The sequence below is a fragment of the Rhamphochromis longiceps genome, linkage group LG12 (genome assembly GCF_057381845.1).
Source record: "Rhamphochromis longiceps isolate RC_006_pf linkage group LG12, R_longiceps_female_GT1.1, whole genome shotgun sequence".
Classification (NCBI taxonomy): Eukaryota; Metazoa; Chordata; class Actinopteri; order Cichliformes; family Cichlidae; genus Rhamphochromis; species Rhamphochromis longiceps.
In genome coordinates this window covers 33,006,784-33,026,485 of record NC_140568.1, presented here as the reverse complement: position 1 = coordinate 33,026,485, position 19,702 = coordinate 33,006,784, and the positions used below count along the sequence as shown (strand labels likewise).

Below are 19,702 nucleotides of genomic sequence, written 5' to 3'. Positions count from 1 at the left end.
TATGTGCCATTTGAGCTTTCCTTTATGTGGTTTTTGTTTTTGTTTGTTTTTTAACTGTGTAGATAGCCTATCGGCCTACCATGATGGTGCAATCATAGCAACCCTGTCCAAAAATGATGTTCCTTTTTGATGTAGGTGATAAATGTAGTTACAGTATTGCATTGTTTAGAGAACAAAATGCCACCGATTTTATACATATTTCCAATTTATTGTTTGCATTTATGTTACTAGTACTGCTCTGGCTTGATTCAAACCCACCTCTTTGTTAAATTCAGCAGAACTAATAAAGATATGTGAATAATTCAACCCTTTTAGTTCTTCAGTTGTTCTTATGTTTAAGACTAAACATTTGACTCTGGAAATCAAGTTTGAAAAATCTGACCAAAAGAAATATTTTTATATAATGATATAATGATATATGAAATAATTATTATTACGCTCTGAGTTAGCACCTCAGAGCAAAAAGGCTGCGTGTTTAAATTCAAATTTATCAGGATAAATTTGTATGTGCTCTCTGTCCCTCATTCTGGGTACCCCTGTTTACATCACCATCCACATATATGTATGTTCTAAATTGGCCATAGGTGTGGATGTGAACATAAGCTAGTGTCTGTCTCGCTCCCCAAAGAAAGCTGCTGTCGAGACAGATGATGGGTGGATGGAAGTTGTTACATTGTCTCTTAAAGCAGTGGTTTCCCATTCATTCCCCTCAGATTATTTACAAAGTAGAAGGAGATCAAAAAAAATATCAGTCATTTTTTTTCTTTATACTTCTAAAAACCTCTAAAAAGCATTCAACTTACCGGCCACTTTGTCAGACACACCTGCAATTTAGGCATGCAGGTGCATCCTGAAGATTAAACTGTCCATCAGAATAGGGAAGAAAGGTGACTGAAGTTTGTTGTTTGTAGTAGTCGATCTGGTCTGCCTCCTGCAAAACCTGCTGGGCAACTGCGATTTGCCCACACAAACATCTCTACGGTTTACAGAAAATGGTCTGTAAATCAACCATTCTAAGTAGAAATGCCTTGTTCCAAAGGTCAGAGGAGAATGGCCAGACTGTCTGAAGATAAGAGGAAGGAAACAGCAACTCCAATAACTACTTGTTACAACCAAGGTATACAGAAAAGCATGTCTGAATGCACAATTATCCTTGAAGCAGGTGGAGTACAGCAGCAGAAGACCACAAGTATAACTCATGTGAGCTAAGACTCACCAAAATTCAGTGACAAAAGATTGTAAACTGTTGCCTGGTCAGATGAGTCTCAGTTTCTGCTGTGAATTGTAGATGGTAGAGTCTAGATTTTGTAAACAAGCTAAACATTCTGCCTTGTATCAAATGTTGAGTATTGTTGCAGATTGTGTCCATCCCTTTATCACCACAATGTACCCATTTTCTGATAGCTGCTTTCAGCAGGATAACTTCACAAAGCACATCTCATGTCAAATTGGTTTCTTGAACATGACAATGAGTTCCCTGTACTCAAATGGCCTCAGCAGTCACCAGATGTCAATCCACCTTTGGAATGTGGTGGAATGGGAGATTCACACCAAAGCTGTGGTTCCTGCAGTAATTGCATGATGCCATCATATCATTATGGTCCAAAATCTCTGAGGAATGTTTCCAGCACCTTGTTGAAGCTATACTTTGAAGAATTTCTGCAGTTCTGAAGGCAAAAGGGGGTCCAACCCAATGTTAGCAAAGTGTACCTAATAATATGGCCAGTTAGTATACATTATAGTAAGGCAGTGCATTAATTCGCAGGCTTATTTTTTGTATGTAAGATCTAAATCTGCAACATAAAGCAGACAGCAACTGTCACAGTATATAGAAGCACAATGTGAATGTGCTTAAGTAAAAGCAACTAAGTAATAGAGCCAGTACCCTAAGCTTATAACGTAGAATGTAGATACTATAAGGTGTGAAATTAAATTATGGAAAGGTATAATAGTGAGCAAAAAAAATAACAACCCTCAAACAAAAGAAGTCTGGGTTCATCCCTCTGAACATTATGTATCCAATTGAAATATCCTTGAAATGAAGTAGGCTGCAGCTTTTACAGATGAGCAACTCTGCTGACCTTCATATAGAGGATGCAATATGTGAAAGGGACAAGATGGACACAGAGCACTTTTAGATGGAAAATGCAGAGGCCTTGCCATTATTATTTCATGGATATAAGGTAAAAAAAAATAATTAATTACAACATCTCACCATTAGCAGAATAGAATAGAATAGCCCTTTACTGTCATTGTACATGTACAACAAAATTATGGATCAGAGGTCCATACTCAGTTATTGACATTTGTATGTAGAGTTTTCTAATATTTTAGGTTTAAATATAGAAAAATAAGTATCTATGTTATCTATGATTACATTTGCATAATTTTCAAATACTGGAATCTCAGGATCGAAAAAAAATCTTCTCTTTGAAATCTACTTTTTTTTTTTTTTTTTTTTTTTTTTTTTAAATGACATCAGAAACAGCAGTATGCGACATTACGTGATGGCAGAGCTTCAGTTCATCCTTTGTCATTTTTTTTTTTTTTTTTTTTTTTTTTTATAAATAGGACAGGGGGAATGAATGAGAGAAAGAGGGGGAGAGAAAGAAAGAAAACCAAAGGGGAGAAGAGACGGTGAGAGGGGGGGGGAAGAGAGAGAGAAAAAAAAAAAAGAACTCCTGGGTCACCTGTATGGAGAAAAAAAAAAACAAACAAAAAAAACAAACAGAGGAGACAGCAAACAACAAAGAGCAACATAATAATAGAGAAAACAAAGCACCATCACAATAAACTAGCTAGTCATAGATATCAATATTTACTAAATAATAAACGATATTGTGCAGCACGCAAGATAGACAGCGCACAGTGTGCTTTGAGGCAGCAGCCAAGAAAGCTTTAGTCCGCGTCTGTGAATACCCATGTGTGCATACCTGTGTGGATCAGCATGCTTGCATTCCAAAGGTTTCTCCATGTAATGATCTGCTAGGGAGTGTGGGGGGGCCACAGCCCCGTCCTCCAGGGTGTGAAGCGGGTATGGAGGAGATCAAAACTCCAGACATCCAGAGGCCCCCAGAACACAAGAGACCATGGAAGACCAACAGAGGGGCAGCCGCGCCACTGTTCCAGTAAGAGCTGAGGAGAGTCCCAGATGAGGGCTCGCCCAGCAGCCGCGGAGCAGAAGTCAGGGGGAGTTGCAGTGACGCGCCCGTGAGCTCCGCCGGCCCCCAGCTGTGCCTGAGTGACCGAGCCCCAGGCCGAGAGGCCGGGGGCACCCCACCTCCAAAGGGGCCCGAGCGAGCCCCAGGCCCCAGGCCCCGACAAGCGGCCGCCAAGGAGTGAGCCGGTGTGTACCCGGACGCCCACCCCCAGACACAAAGAACCACCAACACACCGACACCTGAGGGAGTCCACCACCGGCAGGGGAAGTGGTGGTGGGTGGAGATAGGCCTCCAAACCTTGGAGGGCCTGAGGTGTCCCCAGAGAGGTGGCGTCTGATACCCAACCTGACATATAGACACAGACATACAGGCACCCACAGACACAAACATCCATTCCCACCCTCATGCTCTCATATGCACTCACTCCACACTCAACCAACGTGGAGACAGACATAAAGAGACGCTGTACACACAATCACACTCCCCAAGCGTACTCTACAAACCGGGTCTAGGTACCCTTGCCCCTGGAGGGGGGAATTGCACCCAGACCCAGGTGGTGTTGCCCTTTTCCCTGCGGTGGGGAGAGGCAGACCACCCCGACTCCGCAGCAGCAGGGAGGCCCCACACCCCAGACCGCAGTCGGACGGCCAACTCCTCCTACTAGCCCTCCCGCTCCAGCAGGCCGCAGAGAATGGGAGTGGGAGAAGACTCCAAACCTCCCTCCACCCGCTCATTGTAGTGTTGATGCATATGTGTTCTAAGGTGTAATTAAAACCCAGGAGGGCATGGAGCTACCTGCCAAGGAGCAGCAGGTAAGCGCATAGTCCCTCCTGCTAGCCCTCAATGACTAAGTGTATTTAAAATTGAGAGGTGGGCAACGACGTCAGGGGTGAGGTATACACCCTGATGGTAATTTGGACTCCGTGATTGTGCCCACCCCCAAGATCCTATATGTATGTGTAATGAGAGTGTGAATAATGTGAATGTCTAAGTTGTGGGATAAAATTGAGGCAGAGGCAGCCAGAATCTACTTTGAAATCTACTTTTAACACACTGGAGTCAAAGGTTTTTCACAGAATATTTTGAATGTCTGTTCATGACCCAACAAATCAGGGAGCACTGTTATTAAACTGAAAACTATCATTTTCCATCTATTTTTAAGGGGAAAAAATTAATTTAATCAGGACATAAATTATGCAAAATAAAGTGTAAATAACACTGGAAGGTTAAATGTATTGTGCCACTGATGTGGATCATTTTTTGCCATGAGGAGAAAAAAGTCACTATGACAAATGACCTTTAAAAATGTACTGGGAAGTTCCACTGATTCTTTACTGGCAGAAAGGTATAGCAAAACAACAAACTTAACTGTGGCAGTGTTTTGAATGTTTTCTACCTGCGTAGGATGTAGTTAGTAACACCTCGAGTAGTTAGTACATTGGATGGATAGCCTGATAGAAGAGTTCGTGGTTGGCAAAAAAAAAAAAAAAAAAAAAAAAACAACCTCAAACTCAAAAAGAGTGCATAAAAAATTAAAAAGATTGTAATTGTCTGTAGTGGCTTCTTTAAGTACAAACTATGGCAAGAAACACATAAGTATTAATGAACAGGCAGCTAAATCCACTCAAAATCTGCTTACTAATAATGTACTTTGTTGACGAAATTTGAAGTATGTCCCTTACAGCGTGCTGTAGCTCAGCCGGCTAAGCTATGTAGCTGTTTTGTGGCTAATAACAGATCGCTGCTAGTAGCTTTTTTCCTAATGATTAGACACGCAAAATAAAGACTCAAAGCGGGAAAGTGTCAGCAACCAAGCAAAGTGAGTTAATTTTCATTGGTTTAGTTTGCTGTGGAAATGTTAACACTGTCAGTCTCACCCAAGTTTAAATATTAGCTCATTGTTAGCTGTTGGTTAGAATACAGCTGAATTCATAACAGATTTTACATGTAACCAAGTAGTTTTCAGTTACATGTAAAATCTATTTTACAAGTCTATTCTAACCAAAAGCTGCAGCGATACGTTTGACAGTGTCCCTGAAACGATTGCGTTCTTGTTCAGTCATTAATAGCTTTGTATTAAAAATATCCTTAAGTGGTGAAAAAGTGGCGATGTTCTCGGTTTAGTTATTTTCCTACAAGAAACGGAGAGACATTGATTTGTCTGTTTTAGATCATACATTGAAAACAATCAGAATAGTTGTTGATAACTGTTTTTGACTCAGCTATCGGTGAGCTGTTATTAATTCTGATTGTTTCGACTGTCTTAATAATGATTGTACGAGTTGAAGTTATTTATCCACTAAACGTCTGGTCAGAGAGAGAAAAAAAATCATACATCATTATTTATCAGTACCACAGACGTTCAGTTCAAGTCAGTTCCGTTTATAAAGCGCTAAATCAAAACAAAAGTTGTCTTAAGACGCATTGTATTGTAAGATAAAAACCCTGCAATAATACAGAGAAATCAGAGAAAACCCCAACAATCATATGACCCCCTATGAGAAAGGGCTTTGGCGACAGTGGGAAGGAAAACTTCCCGTTTAACAGGAAGAAACCTCAGTGGAACCAGTCAGAATCAGAATACTTGATTAATCTCAGAGAGGGGCAGCCATTTGCCACGACCTGTTGGGGTTGAGTTGATGAACATAGGACAAAAACACGCTGTGGAAGAGAGACAGAGGTTAATAATAATTAATAATTAAATGCAGATAGGTCTATTAACACATAGTGAGTGAAAAAGGTGACTGAAGAAGAAACGCTGAATGTATCATGGAAATCCCCCAGCAGCCTAGACCTGCAGCGTAACTCAAGTTCAAGGTTCTTTATTTGTCACATGCATAGTTATACAAGTATAACACACAGTGAAATGTAACCTGACATGCTCCTTGGCGGGGGGGGGGGGTAGAGGAAGAGCATTATATATATATAGTATATACATTAGGTGAATGTGCAGTAGTAGCAGCAAGCAAGCTGGGAGGATAACTAAGGAAGGATTTAGTCACCTGATCCAAACCTAACTATATGCTTTATCAAAAAGGAAAGTTTTAAGCCTAATCTTAATAGTAGAAAGGATGTATGTCTCCCTAATCCAAACTGGAAGCTGGTTCCACAGAAGAGGGGCCTGAAAGCTGAAGGCTGTGTCTCCCATTATAATGTACAGTGATGTAAGACAGAGAAGCCGTTTGATGGAGAAGTATAGAGAAGGTCAAAACGATCTGCACTCATAGTCCACGTGGACTATGATGTTTGGACAAGAGTAAGAGTAGTTATATCAGATTAACAGGTCAGGTTGAGCTGTTTGAAGAGGTAAGGCTGAGATCCTTTGGACATGTGCAGAGGAAGGATAGTGGATACACTGCACAAAGTATGCTGAAGATGGAGCTTCCACAAAGGATGAAAAGAGGAAGACCACAGACAAGGTTCTTGATGTAATAAAATAGCTCATGCAGAGGGTTGGCGTGATAGTGAAGGATGCTAGAGATGGGGTGACATGCAGGCACGTGGTCCAGCATACAACCTCTAAAGCAGGGGTCCCCAATCCCAGTCCACGAGGGCCGATGTCCCTGCAGGTTTTAGATCTCACCCTGGGTCAACACACCTGAATCACATGATTAGTTCATTACCAGGCCTCTGGTAATGAACTTCAAGACAGCTGAGACGGTAATTTATCCATTTAAATCAGCTGTGATGGATCAAGGACACATCTAAAACCTGCAGGGACACTGGCCCTCGTGAACTGGGATTGGGGACCCCTGCTCTAAAGGGAGCAGTTGAAAGAAGATGAAGAAGGAGAAATGTTTGGCTTTCCCTTTAATAAATTAATTAACTGCTAAATCATGTGTCTTATTGTTAACTGACTAATGATTTCAGTCCTATCTTGGAGGCAGTCAGAAATGAATTATTGAATTCAATTGAAATACAGCTCAAACATATGTGCAAATCAGGGTCTTTCCTCTTCATCGTAATAAATACTTACTGTATAATAATATTGTTGGGAATTGCAATGACGTATGACTTTAAATGTTAAATAGCCTGTGCTTAAAGAACAAACACGTCCTGTTGTGCTTATTGTTAGTGCATTCAAAGTTCAGGCTCTTTCGCTAAATGTCCATTTTATGTTATTATAATGAAAAATTAAGCTCAGGTCATTCAACTTAGTGTTAAAAATCGTTATTGAGAGATGATTATGAGATGGAAGTGTAAACACAGCAAATATATGTTTACCTTCTGAGTTGGGGTTCATGAGCTCTATTCACTAAATGGCCCATTTTGCTGTGACCTATAAGTTTTGTGTAAGTGACATCAGAAAACGTTCATAACTACAAACTGTTTCTCTTTACAGATTGGAGAGTATGGTTGTGAATCTCTGCTTGCCACATTTTCACACGACAGCTCATTGTAACAAGGTGAGATATATTTTATAGACCTGCCACATAAAGGTACCCTCCCCTCCCCTCCTTTCTTTTTTTTATTTAACTATTTTATTTTTTGTTTTTTAAAGTCCAAGAAAAGGCTTGATATGTTTTTAGATAAGCAGTTCAAAGCAGCGCAGACAGACGCAAAATGACACAGGAAGTGGAGGACAGTAATGTAAAAATAAAAATAAATAAAAAACCGGTGGGATAAAGTGCTGTGTGGGAGACTGAATCACAACCGTCCTTGTGTTCTTTTCATTGGTATTTTTTAATCCGATCATGGCTGTCTTTTTCATCACACTCAGAGGATTAAAAAAAGGAATGTTATCACCTTCAAGAAAACAGTTTCTTTGTTTTTTTTACTCCACATGTGCCTTATTTATGTCTTTTACATGGCTTGTTCTCATTTCATATGAGCTTTCCATGTTTAACCTTGTGATGACTCTCTCATGAGCATGTGAGGCATGTGTACTGTAATTGTTTTCAAATTTTCTCATATCTGCTGTCAGTTCGATTCAGTTTTATTTCTATGGTGCTAAATCATGACAGTCGCCTCAAGAAGCAGTCAATCCTACATTACTATAACATAATGTAGCTTTTCTCTGTACATTTTCAATTTCAAGCTTTCCCTGAAAAACACTGACACCAGTTTAATTTTCTTCCCCAGCTGTGTGCAGATGGCTATGATGTCACAAATCTTGTATCAGCTGACCCTGCCCTCCGCAGACGTGGCTTTAAGCTGGAATATTTCCTTCGTCCACCTGTACAGGTAAGATTTCACTGTCATACTTTGGAACTTGACACTCAGCATTTTTTCCTAAAATGTGTATATGTCTCATTAAATAATAGGTACCAGTAGAAGTAGTATTTGGTACTGAAAAACGTACCACTACCTTTTATTTAAATAATAACCGCTTGAAAACAGGGAATTTGGGGAAAATGTGCAGGTCAGGAAGACACTGAGGAAGAGTAGCTATTCTATCTCATGTATTATATTTTATCTATGGTTTTTTGTTTGTTTTGTCATCTTTTTGACTGTATTTTTGTTTCCAAACATTAATTATGTAGAGTATTATGTTGATGGGGCTGAACACGGATATCCAACTGTAAAGTTTATTTTTATTCTTGTTACAAGCTTAAGATTTGAACCCCTTTAAACCAGAATGCAGTAGGTGTTCTAAAGAGGTCTTAATATGCTTCCTTTTCCTTAAGTCTGTTATATCATCTCTTATGTTCATTTGAAAGCTGTGCAGGTTATTTTTTTCCTCATAGAAAACACCGCTCACTGACTGAGCACCCAAAGTGTATTTGTAACATAAGCCAAAAATGCAACAAAAGGGTAAAAAGCCAAAAATGGCATTCAAAAGGAAAGTCAGATTTACTAAATGTGCATACACACCTGCATGTATTGTTCCCTTCATGAATCACGCTTCAATAGGAAATGTGTGTTCAGCCTCTTTGTGCATAGAAATCGAGATTAGTAGTTCTTACCATCATGTTTTTCTCTGGCAGCGATGGTACATTTGTATGTTTAAAGCAGTCAGTTTAAACAAAAACTTTCCCACATTGTTGCAATGAACTGTGGTATTCTCCACTGTGGGATGTCATATGATAGTTTAACTTTCCTGAATATGATTTATTTATTTGAGTTTTTATGGAGAACATATCCTGTATTTTGATGAGGATTCATAATGCATTGTAAGAGTCACATTTAAAAAAAAACTAGGTATGATTATTATAGTAATGTGTTTATATCCATACCTTACACATTTTTCTTCTGTTCCTTCAAGGTGACATTGAAGTTTGGTTTCCAGGTGGAGCTGTGTAGGGTGGATGTTGAGTTGTGGCCCTGGGGTATGGACAGGGGACAGGCTTGCAAGAAACTGGAGATCAGCACCAGTTCTGATCCGTTACCTTCTACAGGCACCAAAGATTTTCCACAAAAGAAACAGATACAGGCGAAAGATCAGAATGCAGCGAATAGACGAGAACTTCGAAACCACGAGAGTAAATCTCAACAGAGTAACAGCCACCAGTGGAGTCTTCAGGCCCAGCAGTGGAGTGAAGTGACTCCAGGTGAGCCTCAGAAAAGAGGCTGCATGTTCAAACATCAGACAAACACGGAATCCAGCAATTCTGAGCCAGAGTTTAAACTGGTGGCTCGTTGCGAACTAAAGGAGGAAACCAAAGTCTGTTTCACACGTTCAAATTTTTGCCCCAGGGCCCCGTTTCTGTCCTCGCCTCCTCCACAACCTGCAAACTGTCTGCAAGAGGAGCTATGGAGCCGAGGTTTGCTCTCGCTCGGGGCTGTGACAAAGCTTCGTGTAACCATGCCTTATGGTGGTGCAGCATCATCTCTGGGGCTGAAATCTTTGACTGTGTGGGGACAACCTGCTCGCAGCTGCTCTGCAGAAGAAGTGGAGAGGATCAAAAAAGTCCACGAGGCCAGTGAAAGACGGCTACAACAGCCTGCATTTTTTGCACCTCCTATCAGACAAAGCAAACAGGGACTGCAAGAACCTCCAAGGTATTTGTGTAATTTCAAAAGTAGTAGAACTAATTATCGGGCTGTCACATCTATACTGTTGGTTTTATAGATTATGTAAGTATTGATGTGTGCCAATATGTCGTTTACTTTGGTAGTCATTCCATCCCAGAAGAATTCCTTGATCCACTCACACAGGAAGTGATGATGCTCCCTATGCTGCTGCCCAGTGGTGTATCAGTGGACAACTCCACTCTGGAAGAGTACCAGAAGAGGGAAGCCACGTGGGGTAGACCCCCAAATGACCCTTTCACCGGTGTACCATTCACTTCAACTTCCCAACCTCTTCCTAACCCCCAACTGAAAAGTCGCATTGACCACTTCCTGTTGCAGAAAGGAATGACGAGGAGGGATGGGATGTTGGGGAGAGGAGTTACAGGAGACAATACACAGGCCTCAAGACTTCTAGCCTCCAAAGTACACGAACATTCTCAGAGCTCTCTGTGCCTCAGTAAAAGCTCAAACAGTGGTGCTGCTGAATATAATGCTGACACCAGAATCACAAACAGGACTGTGAAGATAGAAGATGCAGGGTCAGGACCTTTGTCAGATAATAAAAATCACACATCTGATGCTGAGCCTTTAAGTACAGGTAATAAATCAGCATTAGACAGGAGAAAGAAACGAGATCTAAGTGATATTTCCAAAGAATCCAAGGACACATTGACACCTGAGAGGGAACTCCAAACAAAAAAACTAAAAAGTGATGCAGTTTCTGGTGAGTATAACATGTAAACATACAAACCAGGGGTGTCAAACATAAGGCCCAGGGACCAGAATTGGCCCAATCCAGCCAATTGGATGGCTTTTGGAACATGTACCGGTAGTTAAACTTCTTTTCTGGAGTTTTACTGGTTTGGCCCATTTAAGATCAAAGTATGTGGACCGACATGTAAAATGAGTTTGACATCCCTGATCTAAACCATATCCATGCCATTTTTTCAGTTTGTCTTGATTGTTGACTTCTCTGCTGTCTTCACGTTTGCTTCCTCATTGTGCACCTTCAGTTCCGAGCTGCAGCTCCCACGAGCAGCGTTTATCTGCTAGTCTGGATGAGGCCCTCTTCTCTGCCCTGCAGGGCCGGCCCTCCTTCACTTCAAATTTGCCCCAGAAGCGGGTTAGTCCTGACTCTGAAACGCTGAATACCACCCAACAGCGCCAGAATTCAGGCTTCCTGAGCAGTTCTACAGGTAGGATTTGCACCCTCTGATACATTTGAGTAAATACTATTCCCTAAGTATATGACTGTTGAAATATAATAAAGAAATCTGGAGAAGTTGTTTAGAAATCTTGTTTTTGGTGTAGTCAGTTTTGATTCATGTCAGTTAGAAATAAAACAGAGGTGTGAAACCATACATAGAAATTTTTCCGACCACTTCACTGCTGCTTACCTCTGTTCTGAATAACTCAATTTTGTGTTATTACAGTGGAGAAAAAAATACTGAAAAAACAAACCTTGAGCCTATGTTCAAGTTTAAAGCGCCAGTGAAGTGGGAGAAATGCAAGTGTTCAGTTTTACTTGATACATTTGTAACATAAGAACCAGATGTCTATTGTTTCCCTGCTGATCATTGCCACAAAAGACAAAACAAACATGGTGTTAAATTTCTAGAGTGCTGTCACGCTTTCTCATTCAATGCTTAACCAGAGTTGCATTTACATTCTTTAAATGTTTTTCTGTATTGCTCTCCCTTTGTAAAGCACTCTGAGTGACCTTATATCCAAATCAGTTTGACTTCATTTAAATTGGTTTAATATAATAAGCAGTGCCCCAAATGCTACCTGGCTACAGAACATTGCTTAAAATTTTATGGCAGAAGTATTTAAAGTTTGTTTGAAATTAAGTGAGTATTAAGTGATTCTCCCTCGCCCCATCTTTGCTTAATAGGTGAGAAGATGTGCTCTGCGTGTTCCTGTTCTGTGTCCCTTTACTCCACCTCAGCATCATCCGTCTACCGTCTGAGCTGTGGTCACTTGCTCTGCCGCGCCTGCGTGCAGAAGGAAGCCAATCCTCTGAGGTCGGCCACTACATCAACATCCAATCGTATTGTGTGCCCAACCTGCCAACATCCCACCCCACGTGCCCTCATCACACGGGTGCATCACTAACATAGCATAAGAATCCAACCGACACTTACAAATTGAAGACATGATTGTATTCCAGATGTTTAAGTAAAAAGAAAAAATTTGCAACTGGAAATTCAGGATTTTATTTATGGACCGTTAACTTTTCTTGACAGTACCTTATTACCCTTTTTGTAAGCATGACATCTTTACACTGTAAGTCTATTTGTCACGTTATAACTACTGTTTTCACAACCACTCCTGTTAAATTGTCTGTTTCTCATTTGTTGTTTTATTGTATTATTTTGTATATTTTTGCTCACGTGGATTAAAGATACCTCAGATCTAGCAGTGAATTGTATTTCTTCACATCTTCTTACACTCATATTGTCACAATATCAGATCACACAGGCCTGTTTTATTAATCTCCACAGATCAGGAAAGGACATCTCTGAAAGCAAAGACCTTTGCAAATATTGTAAAAAATATAGTGTGGATAAAGTCCTGTTCTTTATCTCCTCCACCCCCTCTTTCTTTCTTTTCATCAAGCGCTGAAGTGTACTTGCAGCCTTGGGTCTGCAGTCTTTGTGTGGCCGCTCTCTACGTGGATGCATTTGACTAGAAAATGTTTGGGCACAGAAGCAGGAGACCAAAAGAATTTAAGTAGAAATTGAGTCCAACCAAGGTTATGTGGTCATTGTGAAGAAGGAGACAGTGTCGTGTTCAGCTGACCTCCTGATGTCATGTGTTCTTTGTCCTTATCTCTGTTCCTTGCCTTGTTTTGCTGTCTTAAATGGGTGAACGCAGGCAGAAGATGGAATAATAAGAACATCCAGACACATCATGTACTAGTTCTAAATATATTTATGTGATATTAACAATAACCTTTATGTTGGTATTTCAGGTAGTATGAAATACTGACACTAGATTACATTAGGTTTCAGGTTTCTTTTTAAGGAGCAGTTTTACGTTAGGAGGCTGCACCTCCTCCTTGCCCATGTGTTCTTTCACTACCCTCTGAACTCTTGAAGCTAATTACCCTTTACAAGCCTGAGTTATTGTGCACAGAAGGGTTAAACGGAGAAATGTGAGGCAAACAGTATTTAGTTGGTGTTCACCATCACAAATAGCATAATCTGTATGTTGCTTTCCTTGACAGCATTAAGCTTAATCAAGGTCGTGATCCTGTATCCGCTCAGTAAGAGAAAAGACAGGAGTCAGTTCTGCATGTGAAATGAAGACATGGGCTTCACTGTTTCCGATACAAGTGGTGGTTAAAGTGCTTAAATGATACTGAATCACACTGTATTAGTCAAAGTCACTGACTTTATACACTTATTAGACAAAAACTTTGCTTATGTTGTGAACTCTTATTGTTTGTAAACTTTTCTTATTATACACCGTATTAGAGGCATCAAGAAATTTCTGCAGAAGACTAAAACTGCCATAAATACAAGTAAACATGTGACTTAATAGATCAGTTATTATACCACTAAATGAATGGAAACATACTAAGAAAATTAATATTAGCATTGATTAATCTGAAAAATGTGAGAAATGTATTCTCTCTGGTAATTCTTCACTGGAAACAACCATTTACTTTTAACAGAAAATTTCTTAGGTACACTCTGTAACTACCAGGTGCCATGTCGTCACATGTTTTAAGGTTTTATTTGTCATATACAGGAAATAATGGCACATAACTACCAGTAATGGAATTCTTAGGCTCAGAGCCCTCTCAATATTGCGCATAAGCAATGCCTAGATATAAATAAGAAAAAGTATAAAAATAAAGAAAATATATATTTATAAAAAAGACTACAATAAATAAATACAGAATACTGAAATACTGTAGCAGCTGTAGTGCAGAGATAGTGGCATATAAAAGTACAGTGTGTATAGTGATTGTGCAAAATAAACTGTTCAATATTTCAGCAATTCAGTAGCCCGATGGCTTGTGGGTAGAGACTTCATCCCTTCATAATGGGATGGACATGGTCCGGAGCAATACTCAAATAGGCTGTGGCATTTAAATATTGCTCAACTGGTGCTGAAGGGCCCAAATTGTGCCAGAACAATGTCCCTTACACATGAAAAAACAGCCAGGATGGAGCTACGTTTACATGTTGTTTATGTCAAATTATGATCCAACAATCAGTAGAAATTGAGAGTGATCAGGAAACGTTCGCCCATTTTCCTGTTCTCAGCTGACAAGGGTGGGACCCGGTGTGGTCTTCTGCATCTGTTGTGCTTACAGAGGTGCTCTGCTGCATACCTTGCGTTTAATCAACTCTAATTTGAATTCTTGCTGCTCCCCTATCAGCTCAAGCCAGTCTGGCTATTTTCCTCTCACGTTTGGTGTCAACATGGCATGTTCACCCAGAGAACTCCTGCTCACTGGAGCTCACTATTTTTCGCTTATTGGATCATTCTCTGTAAACCTAGAGATAGTTGTAAAAAAAAAAATACACAGAAATTTTTGTAAAGTAAAATAAACACATACATGAAAGAGTATTTATTGTTGATACTTTCATGTATTTAATGACAAACATTTTTTCACTGAGTCTTAGTTATGTCTCTATTTTGATTTTGGCACTTTAGGGCCTCCTATAGTCCTGTTTGTCTGGGTCTCGGTGTTCGAGCTACTTCCTGTTTTATTTTGATAGTTCTTGTCTCTTGTGTGTTGCGTTCAGTGCTGCGTCTCCTGTCTCGTTATGTCCTATTTCTTCCTGCTGTGGTCCCATTTGTTTCCACTCCCCTGATCACCCCTCACTGTATTTATTGTCTCTGTTTTCCTCCGTCAGAGCGTCTTTTCGCATACCCCCTGTGTCTCCATGTTCCTATTGTTGCAGTTTATGTTTTCACGAAAATTTGCATTTCTTATTTTTGTACCGTTTTGCCAAACGCTCTGAATAAACTGCTCGCCTTCTGTTAAAGCCAGTGTCTGCCTTTGAGTCCTCTCTCTGCTCCACTTGATCTGCTGCCGCAGATCATGAGAGAAATGTTTGAAAGTAAATTCTGTAAAACTTTTTCTTTCACATTTGGAGTACTGTAAAGTTTAATGAGATTTAGATTCACTGAAGGATGAGCTTTGAATGCTGTGACTCTAATTAAAGAGCTTCACACCTGGACCTGCAGCCTTTGATGCTCAGTTTTGCCATTTCTCATTTAACTGCTGATTAGTATAACAACAGCTAATAAGAGAGATGCAACCCCGAGCATGCAACAAGACGCTGAAAGGAATAATCAAGGTGTAATATGTTTATTTGAAAATGCTACTCTGGTTAGGATCATTACACCCACTAGTTTTACATTAAGTCTGGAACATAATTTGTGTGACCTCTGTTGTCATGATGCTACCACATTTGTCTTAATCTAAAAGTGAAAACTACACACAGTGACGAACTGTGCATGATCATTAAATGTTCTTCATTATTCCCCCTCATTGCGGTTAATTTGGGCTAATAAATTGTTCGCAAACTCCAATTAGTTGTTCATGTTTTGCCGTTTTCAGTGTGTCAGTCAAAGCGGGGGGTGAAATTATTCAAAGTTATTACAAATAGGCGCAGTGCTGAATACAGAAATTGTATCTTCTGCTGTCGTGTCTGTTTTTGTGTAGATTTGTTAGATGGCACACATCCGATGCAGAGCCACATCTGTGGCGACCTCTCGCGCACGCGTCGCGCGCACACCGGTGGCCTTCGGGCGCGCATCCCTGCGGAGAGAGCGCAACGGGGACGAAAGTGACGTCAGGAATCAATCGCTTTGTCAAACATGTCCATCTGCTTATAAGTGAGAAATGACCGCAGTACCAGACAGACATCCACACCGGCGGAGGACACACAGGTGCAGCGCGGCGCTCACTCCAAACCGACAGCGATGCCTCACTCCTTGTTCCCCCTGTGCGTCCTAGGACTCCTTGCGTTCTCCTCCGCCTGCTACATCCAGAACTGCCCCCGAGGAGGGAAGCGAGCGCTGACTGAAACTGGAATCAGACAGGTGAGCATTGTTCTTTCTGCTAAGACAGCATGCTTATTCTTTAACTGGCTGTGTTTGATTCTAAATTGGCTTTAGCCTATAACATTAGAACAAACGGTCAAGAAAAAACGGTCCAGCAATTCACAAAATTAAAGGAATGCTAAGCAGCCTTTAAATAAGCGAAACCGAGCGTGCAATGGATGTTATGGGATCAAAATGTGAGTGGTTTACTGGGTATATCAGATTTTAATAAAAACGGAAGAGAAATCATACTGATAAAAAATAAAAGTCACTTATGGAAAGATTTAAAAAAAAATAACACCAACTCAATTGAACCTTTTTTAAAGTCACAAATTAGATATTACTCATGTAGTTTAAAAATACTGATTTACAGTGAGAGACTGTAGGAAAGAAAATGGTTGTGACTTATTTCACATGCTCATATTGCTATAATTCTTCTGCTGAGGCAATGCAATGAATGTTGATTTTGTTGAATACAAGATGGAAAAGAACGTGAAAGTATCATTGGTCTTGTAATATGATATAATATAACAGAAAATAATACTGCTAAATTCAATTCCATTCTCCTCCAGTGCAAGTCTTGTGGCCCTGGAGACAGGGGCCGCTGCTTTGGCCCCAGTATCTGCTGTGGGGACGGCTTCGGCTGCCTGCTTGGCTCCCCAGAAACAGCTCACTGTGTGGAGGAGAACTACCTGCTCACCCCCTGCCAGGCAGGAGGGAGATCCTGTGGGTCTGAGGGAGGGCACTGCGCTATTTCTGGATTCTGCTGCAATTCTGGTACGAACTGGTCTGATTGATTGACATGTTGACATGTAAGATATGAACTTCATTTCTTGTTTTTCTTCTTTTCAGAGGGCTGTATGGTGGACTCTGACTGCGTGGGAGAGACAGAGGCCACAGATCCAGTCCACGGCTCTGAAAGAAGCTCACCAACAGAGCTGCTGATGCGTCTTCTCCATGTGGCTGCCAGAGGACAGAATGAGTACTGATATTTTATGTGTGGGCGTCCATCTGCTGCTCAAGACCTGGAACTGCAACAGAAATGAAGTTCATCCATGTTCCACTATAAGCCTTGGGATCTGAACTCTGAACAATTTAAATTTTCTTGGTTCTATTACTGTTTCTGTTTGAAGTGTCTTTCTGATTAGCTGGGCTAAAAATACAAGGGGAGAAGAACCACATTAATTGATAGGAAAACATTAGGTTTCATGTGTGCTCCCCCCTAAAAAATGTATATACTAATGCACATACTGTAAACAAAGTTTATTCTCTATAAGAAGACACCCGAGAGCTCCAATTTCAAAACTGAGATATAGTAGAGCACATTGTAAATAAGTCAGAGGTTAAAGATTACAGTTGATACAGGCATCCAGGTAAAACAGCAGAATGTCAATGCTTGATCAGTTGCTTCTTGTGTAGTAGAAATATTGTTGTATATTAAAAATGGGAGAAACAATACAGAATGAAAGAATGCCAAAAAGGCTCTTCTGATTCCTCATTTCCCAGAATACTCTTGAGTGTGCGAAAGAAAGCGACAGTCAAAGGAACCACAACAATAACCACAGAGTAATCAGGAATGGTAATTGCTGTAATTTGATCAGTTTCGATCAAAACTGTTTTGCACACAGATTAGCTGCTCAAGGAATTACATAAACTGACTGCATTGATGCATTCATATCCTCCAACCATATAACTCAGCACTGTGTACCAACATGTATAATTTGCGTAGATGAAAGATAGTGGTTTCTAACTATCAGACTCCCGTCTGTGTGAATGCTAATTTGCTGCCAAATCTGTATGTGCTGGCAGTTTGTCTGCACTGTTTTTCAATCCAGTTGGCACTAGATGCAGGACCTCCCAGATTTTGACAGTTATGTTCTTTGATTGACTCAATACCTGTGTGGCACGTCAAAAATCCTAAACTTTTGGAAAGTCATTTTATGTGTGACTCATCTTGTGCTCCACACTATGAAGGAGACGCCTCAAAACCCACAGATACAAATAGACCTGCTGCCAATTCCCCAGGTTTCAGACCCCAGCCACTGTCACACCATGATGACAAAACAGCTCGGAGCTGTTTTAGTAGCACAAGGGGAACCTACACGTGGGTGGCAATGTCATGCACTGTCACCTCACAGCAAGAAGACGATTGGTTCAAATATCAGTCGGGGCCTGTCTGTGTGGAGTATGTGTGTTCTCACTGTGCCTTGCGTGGATTTCCTCCAGATACTCCAGCCTCCTCCCACAGTTTAAAGACATGTCTGTAAGGTTAAATGACAATACTAAATTGGCCATGGAACTGACACAAATAAAGTGCTTCAAGAGTGAATGTGTGAATCATCCCTTATCTTTAGCTAGTTCAACACATTCTCATTCGTGGTTAACAAATGATGTATTTTGTAGACTTTGGTTACTGAACACTGTTTTCATTAGCTAAACAGAGGAGTTGCACTAGACTACAGAGGCTTATCATTAAAACCAAAGCAAATCCTCCAGATCTCATTCACGGAACAAAACATGTCAGAGAGATTCAAACCTCAGTCAATACATCTATGTCACAAAGGCAAAGACAGTTGGGAAGCAAGATCCCATAAATCATAAAGTGCTGCGATTCAAAGGCCTTAGGTGGTATTGGGGAGCTATTAGCCATTGGATCAAAAGTGCAAATCAAGCGCAAACATCCTACAGACACCGTTTTTATTTGTCAGTTATGACTCCTACTGACTTACCAATGTTCCCACCTTTAAAATAAACTGCCAAGAAGTCACTCATTGATATTGGTGCAACCAGAAGAATTCCTTTCAGCATGTTTTTCTTTTCTTTTTTTCTCAGTAATTATACTGTATGCTTGCACGCTCAGTTAAATTGCACAACACGTAAGAGTTGAAAACCACACCTGGGTACACAATGAACCTTGGCTCTAAAGAGGTTGGAAAACAGGACGACACTTTTAAAATGACTTAACCGTGCATTTTTTATTTGTTTATTTATTTGTGTGCCCAAAAGTTGAGTTCATCAACACAATCTTGCTCATGCGCATTCATTAAAGGGTAAAAAGTGTCAAGTTTCCTGCATGATCAGTACTTCAAAGTGCCACTTGAACTCTTAACAACAAAATTAATCAGTTATTAAATGTTATTACCGAGCTTTGCGCTAATCACACATCTTAATTTGTCCCCAGACTTGGAAAATATCCCTGAAAAGACTGAAATCTGACGTTCTTTGTGTTCTAATTTGACCTTTAGCAGTGAACTGTATTGAATGTTGACTCTGGGTGTGTCGTCCATTTTTTTTTAATTTCATATCAATCAGTCAAGTAAGATTCTGTTCAAAGAGTGGTGATTAAACCTGTCAGAGCCTGCCTTGGCGCATCATACCTGTATTTATGAGCACTGACTGTTTGAACAAAGAGTTAAGCTGGAAACGAAAGTAACTTTTCTTTTCGTAAATACTTTACTAATACCAATACTATACTAATACCCTTTCAATGCATTTTAATTACCGAGTTCCATTCAAAG

At 40.3% G+C, this 19,702-nt stretch overlaps 2 protein-coding genes across 2 annotated transcripts; both read left to right on the top strand.

The window, feature by feature from the left end:
• The first annotated feature begins 4,848 nt into the window (after positions 1–4,848).
• On the top strand, positions 4,849–12,533 carry ubox5 (U-box domain containing 5). Its single transcript, XM_085425893.1, has 7 exons — positions 4,849–4,980; positions 7,504–7,567; positions 8,244–8,345; positions 9,367–10,103; positions 10,220–10,839; positions 11,129–11,311; positions 12,010–12,533. The coding sequence occupies exons 2-7, from the start codon at positions 7,514–7,516 to the stop codon at positions 12,228–12,230; spliced, it is 1,917 nt and encodes a 638-aa protein (XP_085282019.1). The 5' UTR covers positions 4,849–4,980; positions 7,504–7,513; the 3' UTR covers positions 12,231–12,533.
• A 3,531-nt stretch (positions 12,534–16,064) lies between these two features.
• avp (arginine vasopressin) lies at positions 16,065–17,671 on the top strand. The gene is made up of 3 exons (XM_085425899.1): positions 16,065–16,184; positions 16,757–16,961; positions 17,037–17,671. Exons 1-3 carry the CDS (start codon positions 16,065–16,067, stop codon positions 17,171–17,173), a joined length of 462 nt encoding a protein of 153 aa, XP_085282025.1. The 3' UTR covers positions 17,174–17,671.
• Positions 17,672–19,702: the final 2,031 nt, after the last annotated feature.